Genomic DNA, 22,721 nt, shown 5'->3' with positions numbered 1-22,721 from the left:
GACTGTAGCCGTAGAATCATGAGGGAAAATATAGATATTATTTTGGTTAATTTAAAACCAAGTTTTCCAAACAACTGGTTGATGCATTTACATGTTCAGACCTGTGCGTTAAACATATATCAAACTGAATTGATAACCAATCATCATATTGTTTTACATCAACTAATAGAACGCCACTGATCTGACCATTGTTTGTGTTTCTACCCATCCTCCTTTCTGTCTCACCTGACAGGAGCAGACGGAGCACCGATCGTTGTCCAGCACCCAGATCTGCCTGTTGTGTTTGACTTTGTTGTCAAGGATACAGTCTCCAGTGCAGTTCCTCCCGTGGGGGCACCTGCAGTCATAGCCCCCCTCCAAGTTGAAGCACACTGTGTCATTGGCACAGGTGTTCCTCCCCATTTTGCATTCGTTGATATCTGTAGGGAGCAATAGAGATGACTTCACACATATGCTCAACGCAGGTCAAATACCGTAGCTTATGCATAAATTCACACATCTTACTGCTTAAAAAAAGACAAAGGATTCCAAAATTAGAACTGAAAAGCTGTAAAAACGGGTCACGTGACTCATGACGTGCCTTTGTGCACTGCTAGACCTGCTCCGTTGTCAAAAAGCGATTGAGAAATCTGCAAATTGTGTATAAAGTCAAATGACCTACTTTTATCAAAAGTACTATTGGTTTTGAGTCAGAAAATGTGTACTTTTCCCCCGAAAACGATTGCGATTATTTTATATCATTATATTATGTGGCCGACTGCAACAACAGCGGACATGGGTAACAACTGCGCATGTGCGCTCTCGTGGGGCAACTCTGTGAGGTATATGCCGTTATTTGGAGCTTGATGTAACATGTGAGTTTTATGGGAGGGAGAAGGAGCAGGCGCAAAAGTTAAAAGATGTATCACAGGTAGCCTAAAGTTAGTTCTGAAAAGCGGAATTCCGAAGAGATGGCAGCAAGAGCAAGCTGGTGATCAGTCCCTGGCTGTACTTATGTAATACATCTAGGAAAGAAGGCACATTTCACTGCTTTCCTTTGAAAGATACAGACACATGCAGAAGATGGCTAGTAGCGATAAAAACAGGAAATACGATGTAAACACTCCTACAGCCACCTGTGTGAAGCTAACCATAATAATAAATACATTATTGTATTTTGTTGAATTTAAATAACAACATTCCTACCTTGTTTAGCATTATCTAGTCCAAATATGACATGATTCCACTATTTGTATCCGTTTTAAATCATTTTCAATGGAGGACTTTCATTTTGAAGGCGAACCGCAAATTCCCTTTTGTGGCTAATCCTTGTTGTGGCTAGCTTCACACACGTCCTCTGAGATGAGAAAGTGTCAAAGCGAGCGTGTGGACATATGTATAGTCTAATCATTGCATTTTGAGTTGATTTATTGTTGTAGTCTAGGCGTTCTACCAGTTAGCAGGAGCTAGACAGTAATTGTGTCACCGTACATTGTTATGGACAGTAATTATTACTTTTTAACTCAGCATTGTTGGGAAAGGGCTCCTAAGTTAGCATTTCATGATAAAGTCTATACCTGATGTATAGACATGTGACAAATACTATTTTATTTTATTGTGCCATTTTTCCCGAGTGGCGCAGCGGTCTAAGGCACTGCATCTCAGTGCAAGACGCGTCACTACAGTCCCTGGTTCGATTCCAGGCTGTATCACATCCGGTCATAATACAGCCTGGAGGGCGGCGCACAATTGGCCCAGCGTCGTCCGGGTTTGGCCGGGGTAGGCCGTCATTGTAAATAAGAATGTGTTCTTAACTGACTTGACTAATTAAATAAAGGTTAAATAAAAACTAAAAACATTGAAGAATAGACATAATAGTGGCCATGAGTATCCTAACAATATAATTACTTTTAGCCCCATAGCCATAAAAAATGTATTACAGATTATACGCATATGTTTGTAGGTTGCTGTTTTACTTTGTATAACTCATTTGTAATGCTTGGCTACTGTCTTCACTTCTCCCCCGAAATACAATCGGGGAAACTAGTTTCAATATATGGACTCACTTACAAAATGTTGGATTTTAGGTAAACTTCCCCTTTAATGTGCTCTTCCACTGGCTACACACTGGTTGAATCAACGATGTTTCCATGTCATTTCAATGAAATTACGTTGAATCAACGTGGAATAGACGTTGAATTGACGTCTGTGCCCAGTGGGCTGTGTCGATCAGGTAGACCTGACAGGTAAAATTAGGCTATATAGCAGACAGACAGACAGAGCTGCAGCACTGTTACTGCTGAGGCGCACTGCTAGATTGAGGGTTTTCTTCCATTTTGACAAGCTCTTGACAGGTTGCTTTAGACTAGAGAATGTTTCAGAAAGATTCCATGAGCAGTAAAAAGCAGACAGGGATTTGGAGGAAAAAGTACCAGTAATGGTATGTCCAATAACACTATTACCTGCACCAGACAGCAAAAAAATGGTCAAAAGAAGGCCAAGGAAATTTCTATCTCTGCAATGGTTAGATATGCTGCTGATCAATGATCAATGTTAGAATACACTAGAATAATGGAAAAACACAAACTAGTGTGCTAATATACTCTATGCATGTAATTTCAATAGGCATTATCATGTGACTAGCTGAATGAAGTTTGCCGACAACCACGGAGCTTCTTTTAGTATTGAGAGAAAGGGGGCGGGTCAACTCACCTATGCACGACTCCCCATTGGCCGAGAACAAGCCATTGTCGTGGTAGCCATCACGGCACTCGCAGTGGTACCAGCCGGGCAGGTTGACACAGATGGCTTTGTCATTACACTCCACGAACCCATCAGAACACTCATCAATGTCTATCAGGAGAGAGAGAGAGCGAGAGAGAGAAAGAGAATGAGAGAGAGAGCGAAAGAAAAAGAGAGCGAAACAGAAAGAGAGAGGCATGTAAGAACATACCTCAATCTCCAATAGTTTTTGTTCTGAATGATGTCAGCAGGAACCGCATACTGAACTTAGCTTCATTCTTGCCTGATAGGCTTTTCAACATTGACTGATCCATAATTGATACAAAAGCGTGTCCAGGATTTGATAGGATATGCACGCTGTATCGATCTGGCATGAAAACACAGCGAGAGACGGGTACATTCATCAATAGAAGAAATCAGTTTGTGAACATGGCAATTGTAATGAATCTTACATATTTACTTGATATTGTTTCATTACAACACAAAACAAATGTCCCCTGAAGAGGGGTGTTAAAAACCCTTGGAAGACCCTGGAAGCTTGTGAATCCATTCTTGCTGTAGGTCTCATTGACTTTAAAGAGCACAGGAACCAGCATACAGCATTCGTCACATGCTCACAAGTCTTGTATCCCACTCTCTATCTCTCCCACTCTTCTCTTTTCTCATCACTAGCCTATTGTAAACCAATTTATTTCGACAAACAACGAAGGGAGCACCCGTTTCTTACAAAGGAACGAGGTGTAAATACATTCAACATCTGAATCAACTGCACCGTATGAGAAAATGCCCTAATATTTAAACCCATATTTAATTAGATGAGAGACGCTAGTGAATACAGGGTGGGGGCTAAATACGAGGACCCAGGTTTTAGAGTGATTAAATGTGTCTGTGTAGGCACTGATGGCTTCTTTATGATTGTGTGCATGTGTGATGCATTATCAGAGTTCCTCATTATGAAAATGGCCCTGCACTGTCAGTGACCTTCCCATTCGATTCCCCCAGACAAAACAGAACACAGCAGGATCCCCTGGAGAGCACAGCTCAGGCCTCCTCTCCTCATCTTCCCCTCATTCTTTCCTCTCTTCTCTCTCTGGCCTCTCCCTTCTTCTTGTCCTCTTCTCCTCTCTACTCCTTCTCTCCTTTCCACCCCTCTCATCTCTCCTTCTCTCCTTTCCTCCCCTCTCATCTCTCCTTCTCTCTTTTCCACCCCTCTCATCTCTCCTTCTCTCCTTTCCTCCCCTCTCATCTCTCCTTCTCTCCTTTCCTCCCCTCTCCTCTCTCCTTCTCATCTTTTTAAAAATGTTTATTTCACCTTTATTTAACCAGGTAGGCTAGTTGAGAACAAGTTCTCATTTACAACTGCGACCTGGCCAAGATAAAGCAAAGCAGTGCGACAAAAACAACAACAACAGAGTTACACATAAACAACCGTACAGTCAATAACACAAAATAAAAGTAAAATAGAAAAATCTATGAGTAGGGAGTAGGGAGGTAGGCAATAAATAGGCCATAGAGGCCTATTTATTACAATTTAGCATTAATACTGGAGTGATAGATGTGCAGATGATGATTTGCAAGTAGAGATACTGGGGTGCAAGAGGGTAAGTAATAATATGGAGATGAGGTAGTCGGGTGTGCCATTTACTGATTGGCTGTGTACAGGTACAGTGATCGGTAAGCTGCTCTGACAGCTGATGCTTAAAGTTAGAGAGGGAGATATAAGACTCCAGCTTCAGAGATCTTTGCAATTCGTTCCAGTCATTGGCAGCAGAGAACTGGAAGGAAAGGCGGCCAAAGGAAGTGTTGGCTTTGGGGATGACCAGTGCAATATACCTGCTGGAGCGCAGGTGTTGCTATGGTGACCAGTGAGCTGAGATAAGGCGGGGCTTTATCTAGCAAAGTCTTATAGATGACCTGGAGCCAGTGGGTTTGGCGACGGATATGTAGTAAGGGCCAGCCAACGAGAGCATACAAGTCGCAGTGGTGGGTAGTATATGGGGCTTTGGTGATAAAAACGGATGGCACTGTGATAGACTACATTCAGTTTGCTGAGTAGAGTGTTGGGGGCTATTTTGTAAATGACATCGCCGAAGTCAAGCATTGGTAAGATAGTCAGTTTTACGAGGGTATGTTTGGCGGCATGAGTGAAGGAGGCTTTGTTGCGAAATAGGAAGCCGATTCTAGATTTAATTTTGGATTGGAGATGCTTAATGTGAGTCTGGAAGGAGAGTTTACAGTCTAACCAGACACCTAGGTATTTGTAGTTGTCCACATATTCTAGGTCAGAACCGTCCAGAGTAATGAAGCTTGTTTGGAGGTTTGTTAGCACAGTGTCCAAAGAAGGGCCAGATGTATACAGAATGGTGTCGTCTGCGTAGAGGTGGATCAGAGAATCACCAGCAGCAAGAGCGACATCATTGATATATACAGAGAAAAGAGTCGGCCTGAGAATTGAACCCTGTGGCACCCCCATAGAGACTGCCAGAGATCCGGACAACAGGCCCTCCAATTTGACACACTGAACTCTATCTGAGAAGTAGTTGGTGAACCAGGCGAGGCAGTAATTTGAGAAGCCAAGGCTATTGAGTCTGCCGATAAGAATGCGGTGATTGACAGAGTCAAAAGCCTTGGCCAGGTCGATGAAGACGGCTGCACAGTACTGTCTTTTATCGATGGCAGTTATGATATCGTTTAGGACCTTGAGCGTGGCTGAGGTGCACCCATAACCAGCTCGGAAACCAGATTGCATAGCGGAGAAGGTACGGTGGGATTCGAAATGGTCGGTGATCTGTTTATTAACTTGGATTTCGAAGATTTTATAAAGGCAGGGCAGGATGGATATAGGTCTATAACAGTTTGGGTCTAGAGTATCTCCCCCTTTGAAGAGGGGGATGACCTTGGCAGCTTTCCAATCTTTGGGCATCTCAGACGATACAAAAGAGAGATTGAATAGGCTAGTAATAGGGGTTGCAACAATTTCGGCGGATCATTTTAGAAAGAGAGGGTCCAGATTGTCTAGCCCAGCTGATTTGTAGGGATCCAGAATTTGCATCTCTCCTCTCTCCTCTCCTTTCCTTTCCTTTCCTTCCCTGTCATCTCTCATTCTCTCCTTTCCGCCGCTCTCATTTCTCCTCTCTCCTTCTCTCCTTTCCTTTCCTCTCCTCTCATCTCTCCCCGTGTCTTCTCCCTCTGCCCCAGCAGTAATAGGATTCAGATCTATCGGCTAATGAGCCTTCAACCCTTTAATAGAATTTCTCCAGCAGATTAACCATTGATCAAATGTCGTGGAGATTAGGCCCTTATCTATTTAAGAGATGTGAACGTTTGTCTAAGTCAAACACAGCAGGTTTTCTGTGCTCCTATACATGACATATTTCAACATGGCTTTAAGGGAACTATATGCATTCATGCTGGGACTCAAAAAGGTGGTTAAACGTTACATGTATACAGTTCTACAGCAGGTAGAGAGATATGGACGTCATGTTTAAGGCTTGAAGGTCCATCCAAGAAGCTAGGGGATGGTGATTTTCTTCCTTCAGGAAATAAGTATTTCGGTCAACTGTGTACTGGATAAAAGCATATCATTTGGTTACACCAAAAGGAATAACTATGCTTGAAATTAAGCATATTCTCTATTCTCTCAGTCATAGTGAAATCTCTCATGCTCTTTGTTGCCATTGAATGTCAGTTGACAGAGCTTCACACGCTTTGAAATAGAGAAGCGGCATGAGGTCTCGAGCCAAGAAGGGGAAAAAAGCTGAATCTATTTAAAGGCCCAATGCAGCCGTTTTAAATCAATATCAAATAATTTCTCGGTAACAATTAAGTACCTTACTGTAATAGATTTCCATTAAAATTGGCAAAAATAGCTTTTTAGCAAAAAACTATTTCTCAAGCTATAATTTTGCTAGGACTGGCAGGGAGTGGTCTGAGTGGGGAGGGGATAACTGAAAACCAGCTGTTATTGGTAGAGAGGTTTGGAACTCTCTTTGTTATTGGCCTATTAACCAATTTACCGCATGGTGATGTCAACATGGAACGTCGAAACTCCCGCCCATACAAACCTGCACATTAGAAGGTCCTATGTAGATTGTATTTTCAACCAGCAACTATAAAGGAAATAACACTGATAAAAAGCAGCTGTTGCACAATATGATACAAAATACAGGAAAACTGAATTTTTACTGCACTGGGCCTTTAAATCGTAGTTTCTCCAATCTGACTGCATGGAATTGTTCACAGAAAGACAGAGCGGTTAGTCACTACTTATAAACTAGAGGCAATGCAGTTCTAAATATACACAAATGGAACTATTTTCAGCGTATATTCATTCAAACTGTTCTGTTGTTAAGCTTACATGCCCAGGAGGTTACGTTTCCACTAAAACGTCTCACCCTTTACTTCCTTTATGTGACACCACAGCTGTTGATCACAATTACAGCAAAGTACTTCTGAGGCCTTTGGCAAATTGACAGTGGCTTTAAATATACCTTCTAAAAAAGGCAAACGCTTCTTCTTTAACTGCTTCCTGTCACATCTGAATTGAGATGTCATCACAAATGCAAGGCACGTATTCACAACTACATCTTTCAATTTTCAATTTACAATCAAGAGCAAAAACAACATCGTGGCTGTTTGTGTAAATTGAATGTACACTGAGTATACCAAACATTAGGAACATCTTCCTAATATTGAGTTGCACCCCCCCCATTTTGCCCTCAGAACAGCCTCAATTCATCAGGGCATGGACTCTACAAGGTGCCGAAGCGTTCCAAAGGGACGCTGGTCCATATTGACTCCAATGCTTTCCACAGTTGTGTCAAGTTGTCTGGATGTCCTTTGGGTGGTGGGCCATTCTTGATACACACAGGAAGTTGTTGAACGTGAAAAACCCAGCAGCATTGCAGTTCTTGACACAAACTGGTGCGCCTGGCACCTCCTACCTCCTACCATACCCCGTTCAAAGGCACTTCAATCTTTTGTCTTGCCCATTCACCTTCTGAATGGCACACACACAATCCATGTCTCATTTGTCTTGAGGCTTAAAAATCCTTCTTTAAACTGTCTCCTCCCCTTCATCTACACTGATTGAAGTGGATTGAACAAATGACATAAATAAGGGATCATAGTTTTCAGCTGGATTAACCTAGTCAGTCTACATACATGTATGTCATGGAAAGAGTAGGTTTTCTTAATGTTTTGTATACTCAGTGTATAAGAAAGCGTGAGGAAGAATGACTGTGAATCCCAATAAGCAGCCTGATTCCAGTCTAAAAATCACATTCTATTACAGCTTGGCGGTGAATTGTATAATATGTTATTTTCAGTGAAAAACAGCAACACATAACAGAGAGCTGAGAGTTCCGTCTCTCTCTCCAAGCAGGTCAAGGCCAGGCGTGGTGAACACAGGTCTCCTTGGCTACTGAGAGAGAGATAGTGGTGGAGACAGAGAAACAGGGGGAGAGATGGGGATAAAGAAAAAGAGAGAAGAGAGAGACAGGGAGAGAAAGAGGGAGATGGAGAGGGATGAAGAAGCGAGAGAGAGAGGGGGAATAAAGAAAGAGAGCGGAAGGGAGGTGGAGAGGGCTGATTGGACAGACATGGTTATTTCGCTCGTTATGGTGAGCGACAGGCTGGAAATAAAGGCTCTATTAAAACAGCTCTCCAAGGACACTCAAATAGTGGGTTGACGTCTTCCCTTCCCTCCTTCTGCTTGTGCTCCTTCTCACCCTCCCTCTCCATCTCTTTTTTCTTTTTTTCTCTCTCCTTCTCTCTCTCTATCGCTCTCTTTTCTCACCATCTCTCTCTCTCTCTGTGCAGAGGCAGATACAGAGGTAGAGGCTCTCCCCTCTCGTCTTGACTGACAGCAGTACCTCAGGGCCTGGACAGTCCTCTATAGGATTCTATCACTCAGAGCACCAGCTGCAGACAGAAGATCTCACATACTGTTCAATATAATTACAATATTTCAGTTTTCACAGGGAAATGAAGGATAATCCTGATCTGCTGAACTTGGAGTACATATTATTTATTACACGTCACTTCCTAATCCTTTTTCAAATATGATTCTGCTGTCGTCTCCTGTATACATGTTTTGGTGTTAAGTGGATTTAAAATTTGGTGTTGACTTGAAAGATTACTGATCCAGGCGAGGTGTCGGGAGAATAGAGTGGTGTGTTAAAGTAGTCTGTACGCACAAAGCAACAACAGTAACATCCAGTGGAGGCTGGTGGGAGGGGCTATAGGAGGACGGGCTCATTACTTGGTAACAGGAAAAGCATGGCGAAGTGAAGTTTATAGATAGATTTCCGGTTCATTATCTGACTGAACACTAGACTTAAAAAAAATTGTGAAATTAACCAACTTTTAAAAATTCTGGTTCTGCTTGTCTGAGTGCTATGACTGTGTCTGTGTGATGATGATGCTAGGCTTAAATGATGCTAGGCTTATAGCACTGACCGATCAGCTGCTGCTGCAGAACACAGTGCATTCGCTGTAAGGAGAAAAAAGAAAAAGTCACACACACTGACACAGATTTAGCCTGCTGCTGCCAGTTCATATTTTGGCTGTATATCATATGAAATAGTAGGCTAATTAAGACTCGGGGGAACTCATATGACAGGCACTAACTTGCAATAGCCCAAAAATGATTTCGATTGGCTTTTATAACACATAAGCCAATAGCTATCTATTATTAGACATTAAATACAGTGCTACTGCTTTTTATTAAATACAAGTCATCATGTATTATTTATTTATTTAACCGTTATTTTACCAGGTAAGTTGACTGAGAACACATTCTCATTTGCAGCAACGACCTGGGGAATAGTTACAGGGGAGAGGAGGGGGATGAATGAGCCAATTGTAAACTGGGGATTATTAGGTGACCGTGATGGTTGAGGGCCAGATTGGGAATTTAGCCAGGACACCGGGGTTAACACCCCTACTCTTACGATAAGTGCCATGGGATCTTTAATGACCTCAGAGAGTCAGGACACCCGTTTAACGTCCCATCCGAAAGACGGCACCCTACACAGAGCAGTGTCCCCAATCACTGCCCTGGGGCATTGGGATCTTTGTTTAGACTAGAGGAAAGAGTGCCTCCTACTGGCCCTCCAACACCACTTCCAGCAGCACCTGGTCTCCCATCCAGGGACTGACCAGGACCAACCCTGCTTAGCTTCAGAAGCAAGCCAGCAGTGGTATGCAGGGTGGTATGCTGCTGGATAATTACAATTACAATGAAACACTGTATTAATGCATAATAGTTGCTAAATAATCCTCTGTTAAAGGTTAATTCGGGGGCTGTCTGTGTATTTGAATTGTTTTATCAATGTTTATTCACTTCTAATTTCTAAATCTCAGTCTCTTTAGCCAGTCTTAGTTTATGAACTGTAGTAATGAGTGACTCTGTTGTCGGATTACATTACATAGCCACCGCCACTGGAGGCTGGAAAGTCCCGCCTATTTCATTCGCTGGAACAAGTTGGCCCGCACTGGATGGCCGCCGTTTTTCAAGCTCCGGCACAACTTTGCTATTTTGTGATTATGTTGTTGTTTATTTTTACTCTATTTTCACAAAATGCATCCGCTATTATGTCTTACAACCGACAACAACTCTTGAACATCAGATCAGCAGTTACTTACCCCAATAACGGCTTTTACTTCGACTCATCTGCTCTGCTCTCTCTCTGGTAATACCAACCCAATTTTCGGGCTACCCAAGAGGAAACGGCGGCGTTACAGAGGCAAGAGAGGGGTCATCCTGGTGAGATTAAGGCGAAGTGAAAATCGGCCACCTCTTCCCTCCATTCTACTGGCTGATGTACAGTCACTTGATAATAAAATGGAGGATCTCCGACCAACGGAGCTCTCGGAACAGCAATATTCTTTGCTTTTCCGAAACATGGCTCTCAGACAAGATACCCCCCACGGCTATCTAACTCAATGGATTCTCCGTTCACCGGGCAGACAGGACAGTGGAGTCGGGGATATCGAGGGGGGGGGGGGGGGTTGCATCTTCATCAACTTCAACTGGTGTGCTAATTCCAGCGCGGTGGGAGTGTCAACCCACTGTTCACCTATCTTGAAATATCTATGCTCAAAAGCCGACCCTTCTACCTCCCAAAGGAGATTTCAGCTGTTATCGTGACTAGGGCTGTGGCGGTTACAACATTTAGTCAGCCGGTGATTGTCAAGCAAGTAACTGTCGTTCTCACGGTAATTGACCGTAATTAGCATAAACACATTTAGCATCTCCTGGCTTCCACACATTTTTAAAAGTAAAATAAATCCATGTAATATAGCCTACACCTTCACAATAAATCCATTATTTATTTTAGACAGGTCTTAAGAAGAATGATATGAAGAAAATGTAGTATATTTCAGAAGAACAGAATAGCATACTCTGAGTTGTCCTTAAGTTAGGTCCCGATGTGGCTATGCCAAATGGCTGTGGGCTACACTAGTTCATTAAGTAGACAAGATTTGCTTATAATTTCCGTGGCATTATTTTATATTATTTTATAGTATGAAGAATACAATTGAACAAAGCTGAATAAAATATAAATATTTTCTCCAAACGATTTGAGGGAATGCGCACATGTGGCTATTCTATGTTGAGCAGTTAAAGAAATAGGTACTCCTATATACTTAATTTAGAATTATTAATATAACTTTAGTTGTTCCAAAATGGTGGGCTTTATGTTTTGATGTTTAATACATTGTAAGGCTGCATAATGAGACTCCAATGATGATTTGAAAAAAGTTGCTTGAAAGGCATGAGCTCTGCTTTGTTTTTTTTGCACAGGCTGTACACACTCCAATAGTCTCTCATTCACAATTTGACAAGCACTTGATAATGCCTCGAATTTTACAGCGGCATCCCCTTTGTGGCCGTAATGCACCCTAAAAAAATCCATGCCTTTTTCGGCCCGGAGTGCTGCGTTGTGCCCTTCTCCCTGAGTGTGCTGCGCAATCCGAAGTGTCTCCGACTCACATGGCTCTCATACATGTGATCAAGTCTTTCTCACAGGCTACAAGTGAAGACAGACACGTCGGGGACGCAACTGCACGAGAAATACATATTCCAAACAGTCTGGGACAGTTGTGGGATGCGATAGATCGCAAATGAATACAACCATTAGCATCAAAAAAAACTTTTTGATGTAATGTGGCTGACACAACAGATCAGAACATTTAGCTTAAAATGTTGATAAACTATTCGACTATTTCTTCACATTATAAGCGCAGCAATGCGCACATGGTAGTAGGCTATAAGCGCAAATGTTCCATAAGAGGAAAACACCTCAGGACAATAAAAAGAAGGAACTGCCGCATAACAAACTGTACAATGCTATTGTACAGTACGTTATGCGCCATTGTACAGTTTGTTATGCACCAGCTTATTATTTCTATTGTCATGAGGTGGAATGTATAGAGCAGTTACAATTCATTGTTGTCTATTGTTCCTTCCAATACGTTATCGTCATTTCCAGTCACAACTTGTAGACTTGTTTACGTGCTTCTGTGCGGTGTGTTGCTAACGTTTCTTTGCTACCTGCCAACTTTACGGTTTTTACTTTTAAAACCTTTTCTCAATAGGGGGGCGCTGTTCTCACTTTGTAAAAAATCGTTCCCAAATTAAACTGCCTCGTACTCAATTCTTGCTCGTACAATATGCATATTATTATTACTATTGGATAGAAAACACTCTCTAGTTTCTAAAACCGTTTGAATTATATCTGTGAGTAAAACAGAACTCATTTTGCAGCAAACTTCCTGTCAGGAAGTGAGAAATCTGAAATCGAGGGCTCTGTTCCAGGGTCAGTTTATTAATTTGCATGGACTCTATGGGTCTACATGCACTGCATACACCTTCCCCTAGATGTCAGTAGGCAGTGAGAATTGGAATGGGGTGTATAGCTRTATCTGAGGCCGAATAAGACCTGTTGGAATGACGCAACCACTCTTTCTTTTCTTCACCATGGCGCGAATCGGTCACCTGGATTGCGTTCTGAAAAGCTGTCGTTATAGGCSTTAGATATATCCGGCTCTGATTTTATTCGATATATGTGTTAAAAACATCATCAACTAGTTATATTAAACCGACTTATATCAGTTTATATAAGTTTATTCCGATTTTCYYTATTTTCTTTGTGKTGCGTTCTGGGGATTTGGACACTMCTGRGCCYCATGGCTAADGTTGGCTAGCGTTCTACAGATGAAGACGACATTCTACAACCGAGCAACGATTATTCTGGACAAAGGACAACTTGTACAAGATTCTGATGGAAGCTCATCAAATAGTAGGAACGATTTATGATGTTTTTTCGTATATCTGTCGAAAATGTTTAGACGTAATTTGGGCGCTGATTTTGGGRGCTGTATCGCTATAACGTAAGCTGTAAGTCGTACTAAAGTTAKTTTTWAAAATCTAACACAGCGGTTGCATTAAGAACTAGTGTATCTTTAATTTGCTGTCCAACATGTATTTTTTAGTAAAGCTTATGATTAGTTATTTGATTAGAATAGGTGCCTCTCCAAGATTTCTCCTGACAATATTTCTGCATTTTCACTACGTATTCACATTGTTCAACCACGATTTGTGCCGCTAAATATGCACATTTTCGAACAAACCATATATGTATTGTGTAATATGATGTTATAGGACTGTCATCTGATGAAGTTTGAGAAGGTTAGTGAAAAAATTTATATKTTTTGCTGGTTTATTCGCTATCGCTAACGTGTCTTGAATGAATGCTGCTGTGTGGTAGGCTATTGTAGTAAGCTAATATAATGCTATATTGTGTTTTCGATGTAAAACACTTAACAAATCTGAAATATTGGCTGGATTCACAAGATGTTTCTCTTTCATTTGCTGTACACCGTGTATTTTTCATAAATGTTTTATGATGAGTATTTAGGTATTTCACGTTGGTTTCTGTAGTTATTCTAGCTGCTTTGGTGAGACTACTGCAATGTAAAACTATGATTTATACCTGAAATATGCTAATTTTTCGAACAAAACATATGCTATACAATAAATATGTTATCAGACTGTCATCTGATGAAGTTGTTTCTTGGTCAGTGACTATTTATATCTTTATTTGGTTGAATTTGTGATAGCTACCTATGCAGTAAATATTTTTTGAAAATATGCGGTTGGGTCTTTTGCTATCGTGGTTAGCTAATAGAAATACATATTGTGTTTTCCCTGTAAAACATTTTAAAAATCGGAAATGATGGCTGGATTCASAAGATGTGTATRTTTCATCTGGTGTCTTGGACTTGTGATTTCATGATATTTAGATGCTAGTATTTACTTGTGGCGCTATGCTAGGCTATGCTAGTCAGCTTTTTTACTGATGAAGGTGCTCCCGGATCCGGGATTGTGACCAAGTAGAAGTTTAAATTACCGTTTTATATTTTAAATTTTTCCCTCACTCGACTTTTTTCCTTTAACTTTTTCACCCCGGACGCTTTACCTGGATATGGTTCTACACGACCTCCACCAGCCGAAGCTAAGTAGTAACACTAACATTATGCCTTCTAATTGCAGTGCCTGTACTCATAATATACAGGAGAACATTCGCCTTATGGCGAGGATAGCCGTGCTGCAAGCCCAGCTTCAGACGCAATCGTTAGTCAAGCGTAATTTAAGTTTAGGAAAGGATGCTGTAGGTATGCTCAACTGGTGTCGCTCATTCAGCTGACAGACATTTTCAACCGGTTCTCCCCATTAAGCAACGAGTCGGAGTCAGAGTCCGAGTCTTCTCTGGTCTCTCCTCCACCCGTTACAGGGTCATAGACGCCGAAGACTCCCACCATTAGCTCTGACAAATTGAACACCCTAGTCATTGGTGACTCCATTACCCGTAGTATTAGACTTAAAAAGAATCATCCAGCGATCATACACTGTTTACCAGGGGGTAGTGCTACCGACGTGAAGGCTAATTTGAAGATGGTGCTGGCTAAGGCTAAAACTAGGATATTGATATCCACGTCGGCACCAACGATGTTAGGATGAAACAGTCAGAGGTCACCAAGCGCAACATAGCTTCAGTGTGTAAATCAGCTAGAAAGATGTGTCTGAATCGAGTAATTGTCTCTGGCCCCCTTCCAGTTAGGGGGAGTGATGAGCTCTACAGCAGAGTCTCACAACTCAATCGCTGGTTGAAAACTGTTTTCTTCCCTTCCCAAAAGATAGAATTTGTAGATAATTGGCCCTCTTTCTGGGACTCACCCACAAACAGGACCAAGCCTGGTCTGCTGAGGAGTGACGGACTCCATCCTAGCTGGAGGGGTGCTCTCATCTTATTTATGAACATAGACAGGGCTCTAACTCCTCTAGCTCTACAATGAGATGGGGTGCAGGCCAAGCAGCAGGCTGTTAGCCACCCTGCCAGTTTAGTGGAGTCTGCCACTAGCATAATCAGTGTAGTCAGCTCAGCTATCCCCATTGAGACCGAGAAACTAAACATGGCAGTGTTCGCATTAGCAATCTCACTGGAATAAAGACCTCCACCTTTCCTGTCATTATTGAAAGAGATTGTGATATTTCACATCTCAAAATAGGGCTACGTAATGTTAGATCCCTCACTTCCAAGGCAGTTATAGTCAATGAACTAATCACTGATAATAATCATGATGTGATTGGCTTGACTGAAACATGGCTTAAGCCTGATGAATTTACTGTGTTAAATTATCCCTCTCCTCATGGTTACACTAGTGACCATATCCCCGCGCATCCCGCAAAGGTGGAGGTGTTCCTAACATTTACGATAGCATATTTTAATTTACAAAAAAAAATGGCTGCGTTTTCGTCTTTTGAGCTTCTAGTCATGAAATCTATGCAGCCTACTCAATCACTTTTTATAGCTACTCTTTACAGGCCTTCTGGGCCGTATACAGCATTCCTCACTGAGTTCCCTGAATTCCTATCGGATTTTGTAGTCATGGCAGATAATATTCACATTTTTGGTGACTTTAACATTCACATGGAAAAGTCCACAGACCCACTCCAAAAGGCTTTCGGAGCCATCATCGTCTGAGTGGGTTTTGTCCAACATGTCTCCGGACCTACTCACTGCCACAGTCATACTCTGGACCTAGTTTTGTCCCGTGGAATAAATATTGTGGATCTTAATGTTTTTCCTCATAATCCTGGACTAATCGACTACCATTTTATTACATTTGCAATCGCACAAATAATCTGCTCAGACCCCAACCAAGGATCATCAAAAGCCGTGCTATAAATTTTTGGACAACCCAAAGATTCCTAGATGCCCTTCCAGACTCCCTCCAACTACCCAAGGATGTCAGAGTACAAAAATTGGTTAAACACCTAACTGAGGAACTAAATGTAACCTTGGGTAATACCCTAGATGCAGTCGCACCCCTAAAAACAAAAAACATTTGTCATAAGAAACTAGCTCCCTGGTATACAGAAAATACCCGAGCCCTGAAGCAAGCTTCCAGAAAATTGGAACGGAAATGGCGCTACACGAAACTGGAAGTCTTCCGACTAGCTTGGAAAGACAGTACCATGCAGCATCGAAGAGCCCTCACTGCTGCTCGATCATTCTATTTTTCCAATTTAATTGAGGAGAATAAGAACAATCCAACATTTATTTTTCATACTGTCGCAAAGCTAACTAAAAAGCAGCATTCCCCAAGAGAGGATGGCTTTCACTTCAGCAGTGATAAATTCATGAACTTCTTTGACGAAAAATATCATGCTCATTAGAAAGCAAGTTACTTCTAGATTAGACTACTACAATGCTCTCCTCTTCAAATCTGTGTATTTCTCCAAAGCTCAGTTGCCCTGAGTCTGCACAACACTGCCAGGACCTAGGATCAAGGCAGATACTCAAGTTTTTTAGTCTTGGCCTCTAAACCTTCAAGCTGCATACTGGACCCTATTCCAACTAAACTACTGAAAGAGCTGCTTCCTCTGCTTGGCCCTCCTATGTTGAACATAATAAACGGTTCCCTATCCACCGGATGTGTACCAAACTCACTAAAAGAGGCAGTAATAAAGCCTCTCCTGAAAAAGCCAAACCTTGACCCAGAAAATATAAAAAACTATTGACCTATATCGAATCTACCATTCCTCTCGAAAATTTTAGAAAAAGCTGTTGTGCGGCAACTCACTGCCTTCCTGAAGACAAACAATGTATACGAAACGCTTCAGTCTGGTTTTAGAGCCCATCATAGCACTGAGACTGCACTCGTGAAGGTGGTAAATTACCTTTTAATGGCATCAGACCAAGGCTCTGCATCTGTCCTCGTGCTTCTAGACCTTAGTGCTGCTTTTGATACCATCGATCACCACATTCTTTTGGAGAGATTGGAAACCCAAATTGGTCTACACGGACAAGTTCTGGCCTGGTTTAGATCTTATCTGTCGGAAAGATATCAGTTTGTCTCTGTGGATTGTTTGTCTTCTGACATATCATTTGAACGTTTTCGGTGTTCCTCAAGGTTCCATTTTAGGACTACTATTGTTTTCACTATATATTTTACCTCTTGGTTATGTCATTCGGAAACATAATGTTAACTTTCATTGCTATGCGGACGATACACAGCTGTACATTTCGATGAAACATGGTGAAGCCACAAAATTAACCTCCCTGGAAGCCTGTGTTTCAGACATAAGGAAGTGGATGGCTGGAAATGTTTTACTTTTAAACTCGGACAAAACAGAGATGCTAGTTCTAGGTCCCAAGAAACAAAGAGATCTTCTGTTGGATCTGACAATAAATCTTGATGGTTGTACAGTCATCTCAAATAAAACTGTGAAGGACCTCGGCGTTACTCTGGACCCTGATCTCTCTTTTGATGAACATATCAAGAATATTTAAAGGACAGCTGTTTTCCTTCTTCGTAACATTGCAAAAATGAAAAACCTTCTGTCAAAAAATGATGCAGAAAAATGTATCCATGCTTTTGTCACTTCTAGATTAGACTACTGCAATGCTCTTTCAGTTAGTGCTAAACACGGCTGCTAGAATCTTGAATAGAACCCCAAAATTGTATCATATTACTCCAATGCTAGCCTCTCTACACTGGCTTCCTGTTAAGGCTAGGGATGATTTCAAGGTTTTACTGCTAACCTACAAAGCATTACATGGGCTTGCTCCTACCTATCTTTCCGATTTGGTCCTGCCGTACATACCTACAGGTATGCTATGGTCACAAGACACAGGCCTCCTTACTGTCCCTAGAATTTCTTAGTAAACAGCTGGAGGCAGGGCTTTCTCCTATAGAGTTCCTGTTTATGGAATGGTCTGCCTATCTATGTGAGAGATACAGACTCGATCTCGATCTTTAAGTCTTTATTGAAGACTCATCTCTTCAGTAGGTCCTATGATTGAGAGTAGTCTGGCCCAGGGGTGTGAAGATGAACGGAACGGCACTGGAGCAACGAACCACCCTTGCTGTCTCTGCCTGGCCGGTTCCCCTCTCTCCACTGGGATTCTCTGCCTCTAACCCTATTACTGGTGCTCTTCCATGCCGTCCCTAGGAGGGGTGCGTCATTTGAGTGGGTTGAGTCACTGACGTGATCTTCCTGTCAGGGTTGACGCCCACCTCGGGTTTGTGCCGTGGGGGAGATCTTCGTGGGCTATACTCGGCCTTGTCTCAGAGTAGGTTGGTGGTTGAAGATATCCCTCTAGTGGGGTGGGGGCTGTGCTTTGGCAAAGTGGGTGGGGTTATATCCTGCCTGGTTGGCCCTGTCCGGGGGTATCGTCGAACAGGGCCACAGTGTCTCTCGACCCCTCCTGTCTCAGCCTCCAGTATTTATGCTGCAATAGTTTATGTGTCGGAGGGCTATGGTCAGTCTGTTATATCTGGAGTATTTCTCCTGTCTTATCTGGTGTCCTGTGTGAATTTAAGTATGCTCCCTCTAATTCTCTCTTTATCTCTTTCTCCTTCTCTCTCTCTCTTTCTCTCTGTCTTCTCTCGGAGGACCTGAGCCCTAGGTCCATGCCTCAGGCCTACCTGGCTTGATGACTCCTTGCTGTCCCCAGTCCACCTGGTCATGCTGCTGCTCCAGTTTCAACTGTTCTGCCTGTGACTGTGGAACCCTGACCTGTTCACTGGATTTGCTACCTTGTTCCGGACCTGCTGTTTTGGACTCTCTCTCTACCGCACCTGCTGTCTCTAACTCTGAATGATCGGCTATGAAAAGCCAACTGACATTTACTCCTGAGGTGCTGACTTGTTGCACCCTCTACAAACACTGTGATTATTATTATTATTTGACCCTGCTGATCATCTATGAACATTTGAACATATTGGCCATGTTCTGTTATCATCTCTACCCGGCACAGCCAGAAGAGGACTGGCCACCCCGCAGAGCCTGGTTCCTCTCTAGGTTTCTTCCTAGGTTCCGGCCTTTCTAGGGAGTTTTTCCTAGCCACTGTGCTTCTACATCTGCATTGCTTGCTGTTTGGGGTTTTAGGATGGATTTCTGGATAGCACTTTGTGACATCGGCTGATGTAAAAATGACTTTATAAATACATTTGATTGATTGATTGATATAAACAAGCAAGAAACCCTACATCCAGAGGCTGCCTTTCTGGTTGCCGGGGATTTTAATTTGGCGTCACTAGACACATGATTTCCAACTTCCATCAACACGTCTCCAATGCCACTAGGGGCGATAAAGTCCTAGACCACTGCTATTCTACACACAATCTAGCATACAAGGCCCTCCCTCGTCCGCCATTCGGCAAATCAGACCATGACTCCATACTCTTGCTTCCTGTTTACAAGCAGAAGCTGAAACAGGAAGTAGCCGCGATTCACTCCGTTGAGAAATGGTCACCAAAATCAGAGGGTATGCTACAGGAATGATTAGCTAGCGCTGATTGGAATATGTTTGTGAGACCCCGACGATAACATTGACGAGCTCACCACCTCCTTGACCGGCTTCATTAGAAAATGCATCGACGACGTTGTACCCATGGTGAGGGTTCGCTGATTCCCCAATCAAAAGCCCTTGATTAACACTGAGGTTGGCACTTACCTAAAGAGCAGAGCTATTGCACACAAAGCTATCGTAGACAACCCTGATGCTACAGCCGAAGACCGCAATAAGTATAAGAAGGCCCATTATGACCTCTGCAGAGTCATCAAACGAGCTAAAGGACAATATAGGAATAAGGTGGAATCATATTACACTGGCTCTGACTCCCGCCGTATGTGACAGGGGCTACAGTCCATTACGGATTACAAAGGAAGACCCAACCATGATCTGCCCAACGATGCCTCTCTACCAGATGAACTCAATGCATTTTATTCCGCTTTGACAACAACAGCTTCAAGCTGGGTGTGAGGGCCGTCACCGACCCAGAGGACTGGGTGACCTCGAATTGCCGAAGCCGACGTGGGTCTTTAATCATGTCAACACCCACAAGGCCGCGGGCCCCGACGGTATTCCAGGCCACGTTCTCTGAGCATGCAAAGAACAGTTGGCAGACATATTCACGGTCATTTTAAACCTCTCCTTGTCCCAGTCTGTAATCCCCACATGTTTTAAGACGACCACCATCATCCCTGATCCTAAGAACTCTAAGGCTTCATGCCACAATGATTACCGCCGTGTAGCACTCACTTCTGTAATTATGAAGTGCTTCGAGAGGCTGGTTATTGCACACATTAACTCCACCTTCCCAGCCACCCTAGACCCACTCCAATTTGCATACCGTCCCAACAGATCCAGAGATGACACAATCTCAATTGCTCTCCACACTGCCCTTACCCACCTAGATAAGAGGAATACCTATGTGAGAATGCTGTTCGTTGACTACAGCTCAGCGTTCAACACCATTATCCCATCCAAGCTTGTCACCAAGCATAGGACTATGGGTCTGAACACCTCCCTCTGCAACTGGGTCCTGGACTTCCTGATGGGCCGACCCCAGGTGGTGAGGGTAGGCAGCATCCCCTCCACCACTCTGACCCTTAACACAGGGGCCCCACAGAGATGTGTGCTTAGTCCCCTCCTGTACTCCCTGCTCCTCCATGACTGTGTGGACAACCACAACTCCAACACCATTATCAAGTTCGCTGACGACACAATGGTGGTAGACCTGATCACTGGCGACGATGAGTCAGCCTACAGGGAGGGGGTCAGTGACCTGGTAGTGTGGTGCCGGAGCAACAACCTCTCAACGTCAGTAAGACCAAGGAGCTGATCGTGGACTACATTACTGCTTGGTAGGGCAATAGCACCGCCCTCGATCGCATGGCGCTACAGATGGTTGTGTGGACAGCCCAGTACATCACTTGGGCCAAGCTCCCTGCCATCCAGGATCTCTATATCAGGCAGTGTGAAAAGAAGGCCTGGAAAATCGTCAAAAACCCCAACCACCCAAGCCGTAGACTATTTTCTCTGCTGCAGCACACTGAGAGGTACCGGTGCATCAAGTCTGACACTAACAAGCTCTTGAACAGCTTCTATCCCCAAGCAATACGACTGATAAATAGCTAATAAAATAATTACACGGACCAAGTTTACCTTGTATCTTTACTGACCTTTTATTTCAATATTTGCACTGTCTCTATGCCCACTCACAGGGCCCTACACACTCACACACACTGTCACTCCAACACACACACACAAACACTCCATCATTTGCTCACTCACACATAATATGCACATACATTTATACTGACTCTATACACCCGCACAGCCACTCACATGCAAGCTGCTGCTACTCTGTATATCTTATATCCTGTTGCCCAGTCCTCTTAACCCTATACAGTATCTACCTCCATCACTCGAGTATCCCTGCACATGGAAATACGCTATTGGGACTGACTTTTTAAATATTTCCTGTATATAGTATGCTTACATATTTATTTTATTGTGTATTTCATATTTCTTATCCCTCGTGTGTTTTTTTCTAGTAATATATTGTTATTGATTATTGCATTGTTGGGTTTTGAGCTTGCAAGAAAGGTATTTCACAGTACTTGTGATATTTAAGTTTGAAATTTGAAAGGCGTCACTTCTTGTCAGAAAGATTTGCATACTGTCAAACGAAGCACAACGCTGGAAATCAATCCATCAGTCTATATGTAATAATAATTAACCTTTAGGATAGGGGGGACATGTATGACAGCCAGGCACTTACACTAAGTGTACAAAACATTAGGAACACCTGCTCTTTCCATGACAGACTGACCAGGTGAATCAAGGTGAAAGCTATGATCCCTTATTGATGTCACCTGTTAAATCCACTTCAATCAGTGTAGATGAAGGGTAGAAGACAGGTTCAATAATGCTTTTTAACCCTTGAGACATTTGAGACATGGATTGTGTATGTGTGCCATTCAGAGAGTAAATGGACAATACAAAATATTTAAGTGCCTTTGAACAGGGTATGATAGTAGGTGCCAAGCGCACTGGTTTGAGTGTGTCAAGAACAGCAAAGCTGCTGGGTTTTTCACGCTCAACAGTTTCCAGTGTCTATCAAGAATGGTCCACTACCCAAATTGACACAACTGTGAGAAGCATTGGAGTCAACATGGGTCAGAATCCCTGTGGGACGCTTTCGACACCTTGTAGAGTCCATGCCCCGATGAATTGAGGCTGTTCTGAGGGCAAAATGGGGGGGGTGCAACTCAATATTACGAATGTGTTCCTAATGTTTGGTAGAGTCCATGCCCCGGCGAATTGAGGGCTGAGAGCAAAACGGGGTGCATCTCAATATTAGGAAGGCATTCCTAATGTTTTATACACTCAGCATATATTTGCAATATAAGTAGTTAGGCTTTCATAAGGTATTATTTCATAAGTTAGTGCTGTGGGAAAGGATGCTAGGCTTAGCAGAGGCAATTCAGAGGTGAGTGTAGTGGAGGGAGGAAGAAAACAGAGAGACACAGATGTACTGCCAGTTCCTTCATATGTTGTCTCTATAATAGCAATTAACACTTAGGAGACAGACGGACAGACAGACAGACAGACAGACAGACAGACAGAGACAGA

General features: G+C 42.8%; 1 protein-coding gene across 1 annotated transcript in view; it reads right to left on the bottom strand.

Annotated features, from left to right (window-relative positions):
* The window catches only part of LOC111962244 (protein kinase C-binding protein NELL2a), a 106,058-nt gene that overhangs the window by 6,547 nt on the left and 76,790 nt on the right, over window positions 1-22,721 (bottom strand). The window contains exons 16-17 of the mRNA XM_023985185.2: window positions 2,692-2,832; window positions 226-419 (exon numbers count right to left, since the gene is read on the bottom strand). Coding sequence (XP_023840953.1) covers window positions 226-419; window positions 2,692-2,832 — 335 coding nt within the window. The remainder of the gene's footprint in view (window positions 1-225; window positions 420-2,691; window positions 2,833-22,721) is intronic.

The sequence above is a fragment of the Salvelinus sp. IW2-2015 genome, linkage group LG4q.1:29 (assembly GCF_002910315.2).
Source record: "Salvelinus sp. IW2-2015 linkage group LG4q.1:29, ASM291031v2, whole genome shotgun sequence".
NCBI classification, from domain to species: Eukaryota; Metazoa; Chordata; class Actinopteri; order Salmoniformes; family Salmonidae; genus Salvelinus; species Salvelinus sp. IW2-2015.
This window is presented reverse-complemented; position numbering and strand designations above follow the sequence as displayed.